This window comes from Setaria italica, chromosome VIII (genome assembly GCF_000263155.2).
Source record: "Setaria italica strain Yugu1 chromosome VIII, Setaria_italica_v2.0, whole genome shotgun sequence".
NCBI classification, from domain to species: Eukaryota; Viridiplantae; Streptophyta; class Magnoliopsida; order Poales; family Poaceae; genus Setaria; species Setaria italica.
The window spans coordinates 27,983,635-27,993,901 of NC_028457.1; the positions used below are offsets into that span (position 1 = coordinate 27,983,635).

General features: G+C 42.5%; 1 protein-coding gene across 1 annotated transcript; it reads right to left on the minus strand.

Moving 5' to 3' along the window:
* Nucleotides 1-6,484: 6,484 nt before the first annotated feature.
* On the minus strand, nt 6,485-8,256 carry LOC101765782 (UPF0481 protein At3g47200). Its single transcript, XM_004980526.4, has 2 exons — nt 7,710-8,256; nt 6,485-7,596 (listed from the first exon to the last, which is right to left on the minus strand). Exons 1-2 carry the CDS (start codon nt 8,241-8,243, stop codon nt 6,829-6,831), a joined length of 1,302 nt encoding a protein of 433 aa, XP_004980583.4. The 5' UTR covers nt 8,244-8,256; the 3' UTR covers nt 6,485-6,828.
* Nucleotides 8,257-10,267: the final 2,011 nt, after the last annotated feature.

A 10,267-nucleotide genomic window follows, 5' to 3' on the forward strand; every position in this document is an offset into this window, starting at 1 on the left:
CGGCTAAGCATAGCTACCCAACAGAAAGATTAACCCAGGTTGAGAAGGAATGATTATAGAAAAACTAGGCAAACCTTAATAGGACCCATCCAATTAAATGCAAGCATATGCAATAGTGATTAAATACAGTTATTGGGACAAAAGCACAAGGTCACACTTGCCTTTTTCCAACAAAAATTTACTCATATCAGCTCTTGCTGTTTTGAAACTCTTACTCTTCAAATCTTCCGAACAGTGATCCTTCTACTCGAAGCAAACACCGGCACAAACATACAAGCAAACAAAAAAATACAACTAAGAACAACACCAAAACAAAAGAAAGGCTTTAGTATTAAAGGATAGGGCTCGATTCTAGGATTATAGGAACGCAAGAAACGCTTAAAACGGAACTATGGTTGAAAAGATAAAGCTATCGAGAGATTTGAATTATAAAAGAAAAGACAAGAGCTACATGCTGCATTTATTTTAGTTGAGAAAAATAATGTAAAGATATCTCAGAGAAATATCCTTAGTTAGAATTAACCAAATCATATTTATATTTTCATAAGAAAAGACGATGTAAAACTTAGTCCAATTTTATTTATAAATATTTAAGTACAATTTATGTAAATTAACATTTGAGTTTATAAGAAGCATGTAGAAGCATTTAAGCATATAACTTTATATTTCGAGTTCAACTAAACAGATTATATTAAAAACACATTTGTATTTACATTAGCCAAATTAACATTTAATTATGAAAATTCAAGATATAACCTATGTAGATTTTACTTAGAAGGCAAGTTGAATAGACATTAATAAAATTGAATTTAATTTATGAAAAGCCGAGGTATATCTCTAATTAGCTTTTAATTGGAAGAATTATTTAGATAAGCATTAATCAAATTAACTTTAGTTTATGAAAAACTGATATATAATTTAATTGGTTCTTGTTTAGAAAAGGATATGAATGAGGCATTAATCAAATTGATGTTTATTATGAAAAGCGGTGTATAACTCTGAGTAACTTTTATTTAGAGAAGACACGAGTTTATTAGGCATTAATCAATTTAATATCAAATTTATTTTCAAAAACATGCATGAGGGCAAACATCACCACTAACATGTAATTTATGTTGTTCTGAATCTAACGCAACTTGAACGAATTAAAACATAGCTAAAACATAGATTCTATGAGCTAAACAAGGTTGCAAGGACCTAGTCGTGATTAACCGTAGAGTCCACGGGCTAGCAAGGAAAATTCCTAAGACACATGAAATAGTGCTCACGAATAGATCTATGCTCAGGGTTAGATTTGCAAAAGAGGATGGCTTGGGCTCGGTTGCACGGACCTAATAGATATAGGGGCTTATCTGGGAAAGGCGCAAGACACAAGAAAAACTTCTAAACATTACAGGATCTCCAAGGGGCCTAAACACAAAATGGGTTCTTCTTCCCCGTGGCACCCGGCGGCTCTAGTGGCCCAAATCGCCGGCGCTGGGGGTGCTGCGGAGCTCGGCCAAGGTTGGGAACAGGGAGAGGACGACAAGGCGAACTCGGGGATGCGCTCACCAGCGGTGTATATGGATGGAGATGGCCAGAATCGAGCGGACAATGGAGCTAGCGGCGGCCGGCTCGATGTTCACGGGGTGGCAGCCTTCCAGCACGGACTTGGTGATGAGGACTAGGCATCGTCGACTTGGTGACGCGGTCCTCCTAGCAGCGACGGCTTTGCTCGGCGGTGCTCCAGCAGCGCCGAATCGACGACGAAGCACGTCGGCGGCTGCAGCTTCCTCGGCTCCGAGGGCGGCGGCAACGGCGCAGGCCGGCTCGGCCTCTGGGGGCGGTGGCCACTGGGCTCAGATGGGCCTAGCTAGGCCAGTCAGAGCGGGTTGGGCCCCACGGGCTCGGCCCGGTAGGATAGGAATATATTTCCCGTGAAAGAAAATCTAGAAATTCCAGATGATTCATTTAATTCACGAAATATATTCCAAACATACCAAAAATTCTAGGAAAAATCCTAGAGATAGATTGGGACATGAGGAATCCAAATAAAATACTTGGAACCCATGAAAAAGAATCTGGAGCCTTCTAATAAATAGATTTAGCCCTAGGAAAAGGAGAATAAATTCCAAAAAAAGCTAGAAAATTCTCGGAAGGGTCTGGACAACGTCTAAATGCGTAATAAAACCTTTCGCACTCAAGAAACACCAAGATGCATTAGTATGAGTGCAGCACACAGAACAACCTTATTTAATTTAGACAAACAATCAACTTTTTTCCTATACTCAATTTCCTGTAAAGAAAACAAATGTTGGAAAATTTTAAAAATTATGAGAAACTCATTGTTTATTTATTCCTTATAATCACATCCTGAAATTCAAAAATTTCAGGGCGTGACAGTCAGCGACTGGAAACGTACCCAGGTTCACTGAAGCGTGGGCCTCTTCCAGATATTCATCTCCCTCCTATGTTGTATGCAAGATGAAACGCACCCAGCTTCGCTGATAAATGGGTCTGATAAGAGCGCACAATCTTGTCAGTGACCCCACAGCAAGTGCAGCTTACCAAATTTTCATTTCGCGCCCAGGAACTTGAAAGCGGCATCTTCAAATTTTGTATTTCCTCGCCTCCCCCCAAATAATAAAAACATGGCTATCGGAGTGCCCCTCTAAACTCCCGCCTTGTATTTCCAAAATTAGCACTCTCCTCTCTGCTATCTATAAAGTCCAACTAGATCTGCGGTGGTGGCTGACCTCAGCGGTCGCGGGGTACCTCAGCGGCAGCGTCAAGCTCCACGGGTAGCAGTCACCAAGGTGCGACATGGTCGGTGATACTCTTGGAGGAACATCTCAGCATCCTTGCAGTGGTTGCGCCTATGCTGGCGCAGCTGAGCAGTTGACCAAGGATGTCACGCAAGCACCGGCTGCCTGCGCCACTGCAACTTCGAGCTCCACAAGTGAGAATCTCATTTCTTTTCTCTATAGCCCCCTCCAATTTTCTGAATCTACATCTACTTTACCGAATAGCACTCTACTCAAGTTTATTTCTGAGTCTAGTTACACCTAGATGTGGCCACGGCCCCCATGCTGCTGGAGTATTTCTTTAGCAAATAGTAAATTCACGGTGTATTGTGTTATATTTGAGTTCCTTCTCTTACCTTGGCTGCTCTAGTTCTATTTGCAAGGCCGGCATCTGCATTTCTATGGTCATAGTACATTCTGTTCCTTATGTCTAAGATAACTGACCAAATACTTATTGTGCAAGGCCTAGTACCACGTTCCTGTATCGTTGAAATTCAATCATATATCATGGTATGTAACTAAACAAGTGATTATCGTGCTCGTGTATTCTTTACTTTATTCAGTTGCTTTATTTAAGATTGAAGTTTGACTTCTGCTCCTTTCATTTGTAGGCTGAAACTGGTCCTCGTGATTTGTATTCAAGTCACTTCCTTGATTATGTGACAGTACAGCTAGCCTCAGCTACAAGCTCAAGATCTAAAGTTTCTTTGGGAGGGCTACAAGAAGCTGCAAGTTATTGAATAGGAGCAAATGTTGAGCAACTTGAAGATGAAGGCACAAGCTTCAAATGTAGCAACAAAAATGCAGTCTGAGAAGATTGAGAGTTTGAAGAAAGCAGTAAGAGAAACTGAGTACCTCCTTCGTCAACTGCTAAACTTCAAAGGGTAAGGTCAATGTGTTTCTTAGGCATCTGCTCATGTCCTCTCAGCTGCTTGTGCTGGTTTGTGAGTATTGTGGTTTGTGCTCAATGTGTTTCTAGGTCAGCTTTGTTCTTGGTCAGAGAGATATCATGTGTAGTGATTTATAATCTCTTATGGACAATATGCTTGGTCATGAATAATTATGTGTGAAGTGTGATGAGAAATATTTATTTGTATGTATGGTATCTACAAATTAATTGTGCTGCCAATTACAGAATTTATTTGTATGTAATATTAAATTAGATTGTATTTTAATTAAGCGCTACCTAGGCTACACCCGCAAATAATTGAGCCCAAAATTTTGTGGGCTCGCCCCCTCGGCCCATTATTTCATAAGCCTAAACAAAGTTATAACGTCAGCATATGTTGCACTTGATCCAATAAGAATTGGGTCTAAACCAAGTTATGACATCAGCAATTATGGGCTCAATCGAAGAAGAATTGCGCCTAAATCAATCTATGACGACAGCAATTATTGAGCTCGGCACAATAAGAATTGGGCCTAAATCAATCGATGACGACGGCAATTATTGGGCTCAGTCCAACAAGAACTGGGCCTAATTTAATCTATGACGAAACAGTTCATCACAACCGTCATGCCACACAGACTGTGGTCCAACGTGACATGCTACGCAGGAGTCAGTTTATGATGACTTGTGGGACGAATTTTCATTCGTCATTATCTTAGTGATGCACCGAAATAAGGAACATCACTAGTCGTGGTTTATGACGCTTGACTAATGGCGAAGGATTTCCGTCACTCCCACGTCATAAATCACAGTTTATGATGCAAAAAAATGCGATTATAACACTTTTTGGTTCATCATATACCGGAAGATTTCTTGTAGTGTATCAACCCGTGCAAAGAAATGTGAACATGTCTCTAGTTGAGTTGGTTAGATGGTCTGAGTAGCACTCCTCAAGTCTTGCGTTGGACTCCTCGTGGGAGCAAACTTCAAGATGGGGTCAAAAAATCTCCTCGTCTGTCACCACACCAAAGCACATATCAAGGCATGCCCAGATTGCAGCTGTGGTTTTGTTTGCCCCTTCTACCTAGGGTAGTTGCAGTGGTCACCAGCCTTGTGGTAGTCTCACAATAGCTTACGAGCCCCTGTGTAAGGGCGGGGCAGAGGTTCGGGGATTTTCTCATCCTACCTACGAAGGTTCTTCTCTTAGAAAAAAATCCGGGACTGTCTTACTCTCGCAGGTGAAGTTTTTTATAAGAAGACCCAACGTATTTTTTCTAATTTTTTTATTCTAGATCCATTTAATTCGCTCCCACAGAGAGTCGAATTTAAATCTACTGCATACTACTCAGGTGGTTTAACCACTATGCTAGGCCCTTTTACGATTTTAGGAACTTAGATACATATTTAGGTGTTGCTTTTCTTTGTATATTGAAAATAATGATAGATGTAGGGTAATTTAGTTGTAAATTTAGGAGGTTATTTAGGATTTTTTTTAATTGCATATGTGGGTAATTTGGTTGAACAGAGGTTGATAATTTAGATATATAGGTTAGTTTAGATTATTTTTATTAAAAAATATAATAGATCCAATGTTATTATCATCAACGATGATTGGTGCATATTGGAATGATGGTCATATGTTTATACTTTTTAGGATATATTTTCTACACGTCTCACAAGATTTAACGTGGCCTCCAATTAGCTAAAGTAAAATATTAGTTTGCATAGGCTATACATAAACTTTCTTCCAATTTGTAGTGATTCACTGCTTGCAATAGTAAAACCGATAGGGCTGGAGTACCTTCCCGTTGTACAGCCCATGCACGGTCACGAGGGGACACCACGATTAGTGGTGGGTATTCGACTAAATTGGTTAAGTCGTCCGGTTAAATTGGTTTGAAGAATTTTGGCTCCGACAAAATTACCATTGAATTTGCTTCATAAGAATAAAACTGACCAAATTTGGTTTTATTTAGATCATGTTTGGAATAGCTTCACTGAAAATCGATTTTCTAAGAACTAATATCTCAGAACTTTTAAGAAATCGCCTTGTATGTCATGGAGTATATAAGATGGCATGTATACCCTTAAGGATTTATGACAACTTCTCTTAGAGCAAGTTTGGTAGTTCAACGAGCATTGCCTAGCCTTGCTTTGACAAGCAAGACTTGCCTTGTGAAGAGCTATTTTGGCTTGTCTGCTTCAGCAAGCAAAAGCTTGCTGCAGTTCCCTAAGCAGCGCGGCAAGAAAACCAAACCAATTTTTGCTTCAGTGTCTATGCGAGCGATGTGTGGCGAGACTTTCTTGCGAAACCAAAAACGCCCTTTATTTGCTGAATAAGTGTGTTGTCTTTATGCACAAATTGTTGACATTTTAAATTTCAGTTAGTATTAATGTATGTAACTATACAATTTGACTATAAAAAAGCTGATTATGTTTTCTTCCTCCAAATCTGGGCACCAAGAGTTCAATTTTTTGACGACGTCAGTTCATTTTTTTCACAACGTAAGTCATCTGGGAACCAATTCAATTTTTATTCTTATTACAACCATAATATAGCCATCATCTCTGAACACGGTCTCTACCAAGGCATCTCCAACCTCTTAATGTATCAATTGTACGTCTAATACCATATTGAAGAAAATTAGAATTGTAAACGAGGCTAAATTGAGAGGCACAGAATACACATATTGCAAATTGCAGTTTTTTTTCATTATACTGCTGATTTCACAAAAGAATTACTCCTTCCGTTTCTAGGGGCTCTAGCTCCCTCCTGTTCCATCAAAAAATGACTCCTTCTGTTTCAAATTATAAATTATTTTAATTTTTCTAAGTACATAGATTTTGCTATGAATCTAGACATATGAGATATCAAGATGCATAATATAATTATGAATCTAAAAAGGTCGGATGGAGGGAGTATATCCGTGGACTATTTGAATCCGAATATTATGCGACTTCGCCGCACCTTGGTTCTATTCTATCCTCCGCCATTGGATTGGTGTGGCAAAGGACGGAATAGAATCAACGTTTTGCTATGGACAAGCTCTGTGTCTCTAAAAAGAAGTCAAGCTCTCAAAACAGTCATCAAAGGAAAACACCACGGAAACGAAAAAATAGGAAAGAAAAATAAGATTGCTGCAACTGCAAGTGCAATTAGCCGTGCCGATGCTTTGTAAGCTCGTAACTCATGACGGCGTACGCGGTCTGCATGACGTCGGTGATGAGGAGGAAGACGGAGACGGTGAGGGCGACGGACGCCCAGAGGCTGGTGAAGTAGGTGTTCCTGAGCTTGGCCCACGACTCGAAGACGAAGACGCGCCAGCTCTCGTTGCAGTAGCGCTCCACCCGGTCGCGGACGGCGCACAGCCTGCTCTCGCCGGTCTTGGCCACGTCCCTGGTCAGGCCGTCGAACAGGCCCGCCACCGCCGCGTCGCCCCCGGCGAGGTCGTGCCAGAGGATCCCTTCCCTGGCCAGCAGCGCCACGTCCCCCGCGGAGTCGACCATGTCCCTCATGAAGAGCACGAACGCCGTCACGTCGTTGCCCGTGGCGCCGCCGCCGTGCAGCGCCTCGAACGCCATCATGTTGTGGAACTTGTACTCGGTGGAGTCGTCTAGCGCCACCTCCGGCATCTCCAGCCTGCGCCTGCCGTTGTCGAACTCGATGTCGTCCAGAACGCCCGGCCTGCACCGGAACCGGACGCCCGCCTCCCAGAGCCTCTGCGCCGAGCGCGGCGCGGCGCGGGCCACGGTGCTGGGATCTGCCAGCGCTTCCTTCTTGTGGTTATAGAGGGTGCCGAAGAGGCTCCGGCGGTAGAGGTCGAGAGGGTGGAGCACGACCATTGTTGGACTTGGACCCGCCCTGGCGTCGCCGGCATCCACGCCGAGGAACTTGAGGATTTCCCGGTTGATGGAAGACTCGTCCTGTCCATCGATGCCAATGCCATGGCATGAAATGCACAATGTTTTGTTAATAGTGTGACTAGTGTCCATCGCTGCACGACAGCAGTAAATGCTTGTGGGCGGCGAGCACTTACCGAAGCTTCTCCACCCTCAACGGCTGCGATCCTGTGAAGGAGGAGCAGCGGCAGCTGGTTCTCGACCATGAGCATGTCGCGCTGCACGAACGGCGCGATGTGACCGACGGCGTGCCGGCTGAAGACGGGGTCGGCCGTTGCGTAGTCGCCGGAGCGCCGCCGCATCACCTCCAGAAGGAAGCATCCGTCGGCCACCATCATCTCCAGGAACCTACCCCTGTTCTCGCCGCGCCACTCGCCGCCGAGCCCCGCGTAGGCGTCCTCCAGGTCTTCGGCCACCTCCTCCACGGACGCGGCGAGATCGGCCAGCGTCCTGCCGGCGCGCCGGAGCAGCCGCGCGACGGCCCTGCGCTTGTGCGCCTCCATGGGGGCCAGGTCCGGGTCGCCGTGGTGGAAAGGGCCGAGCGCCACCGTCTGCGGCTTGTAGACGCCGCCGTGGACGGTGCGGAAGCGCGGCGGCACGCGGAAGATGCAGTGCCGTGGCCATTTCTCCGCCGCCGCCGGCAGATCAGCGACGTCGAGCGTCTTCTGCATGTCCACCACCCACATGTTGTGAATTGGATCAATCCGACACCTGTATGCACTGATTGAATGTATAGGCAACCGGTGAGAGGGGCACAAGTGCCTTCGCGTGCACGTCGTCCAAATGTTCCAAATCGCTTTGAGAAGGAGACTCCGACGAGACACAGGAACATGCCATTTCAAGTTATTCTCTTTGTTGTTTAAATTTTGACTCGTCATGGCTATCTTTAAAATTAGAAATTGCCGAAGGTTTGAATGAAGAACGGGATGAAGATGAAATGCGACGGTGATTATAGTGTGATCAGCCTGAAAGCTGGGATGTTCTAGAAAAGGTTTTTCCAAGCACTACCTTCTAACCCAGTTCCCATTGATCCAAATAGAAATCATTGAGGACACTGATACGGTAAATAGAATTATCTGTAAAATATATAATTTTAAACATCACAGCTAGAAAAAAGTCCAAATTACTCCCTCAAGTATAACCAAAGTCTAGATAACCCCTAAAGTATTTCTTGGTTCAATTTATCCCTAAACTATGCCATTTGGTTCAATTTACCGCTTAACACAATTTGTCTTTTTTATTTCTCCATGCACAAGTGGAGTCTTAAGTTCAAATTTTGCAAGATGATAGCACGCACCACAAGACATGTTACAAAAATATATCATGAATTTTTTATCATTATTTTGATAGGGTAGGATATTTGATAATAAAATTTATCCTTGACATACGAAATTATATAAAAACTAATGATGGAAATTTTATAAAATATTTTTTAATATAGATTATAATGTCCACTACCATCCTACAAAGTCTTAAATTAAAATTTAACTTTTGCATAGAGAAACAAAAATGGCAAATTGCATTATGGGTAAATTGAAACCAAATAGTATTGTTTAGGGGGTAAATTAAACCAAAACATAGTTTAGGGGATTATCTGATTTTTCACTATTCGAATTTTTCCTAATATAAAATTATATTTCATGGTACGTCTAATAACATCAATTTGATGTTCCCAATACATTTTATGTCATTTCACGCATACAAAGAAAAACTAAAGAAATTTGACCAACATGTCATGGACCTGCAATTTAGGTTAGATGGGAAAGTAAATATATTTACAATTTAAAATGTATAGCATTTTATACAGTCCTGCAAAACTATATGTGAAGTAACAACATATAGCTCCATTTTTGAAGAGGTGCAAAACTTTGTCCTGAGAAATCTTTTTTAGGCCCTTTGTGAACAAATAGGAAAAATAAACGAATTTTGGAGGACTGGAATCCTATAAAAAAATTTCCCTACAAGGCCCTTTGGAAGAAATGTTGAGTTTGTGCAAATCCTATGAAAATATAGAATGGCATGGTCCATAGGCTTTTTTGACGAATTCTACTAAGAGATTGAACCTTATGTAAGTTTCTTTCATGTCAATCTCTCATCAAAGTTCATGTGCTACATCCAAACGTACATTATTCTTGCTCTCTTTCCATAGGTTTCAAGGTATTAGCGTGTTCTATTCCTATATTTTTATTATTTCTGCATTCCTAGAACCATGCATTCCCAAAGAGGCCCTTACAAGCTGCGGAGACTTCTCATAATACTGAAAAAAATCTTAAAATTAGGCAAAATTGTTGACGACTTTGAGAAAGAAAGTGCCAACCATGCTTCTCAACTTGGTCTTATAGAATATGTTTAGTTTGTTGGCTTATTCTAGCCGGGCTAGAATCTATAGCCAGGCTAGCCCACAATTTGTTCATATTTGATTTAAGCATGGCTAGTACAAGATTATGTTTGGTTGACGTACAAGTTGTTATGATAACCTTAGCCACAGGTGAGGTTACCATCCTGTTTTCTCTTCCCACTTCTCCCCATCGCCGAGAGCTTCGTGCGCCGCCGTGCGGTCTCCACCGGCCGGACCAGACAATTACTGTATTTTTGCCGGGGCAGAGGCTCATGCGGCTGTGCCTGGCTTGCTGGGGACGGAGGATTCCCAAGTTTATCTCTAACCTGGCTAAGGAGGTTTGGTTGCATTAGTAGA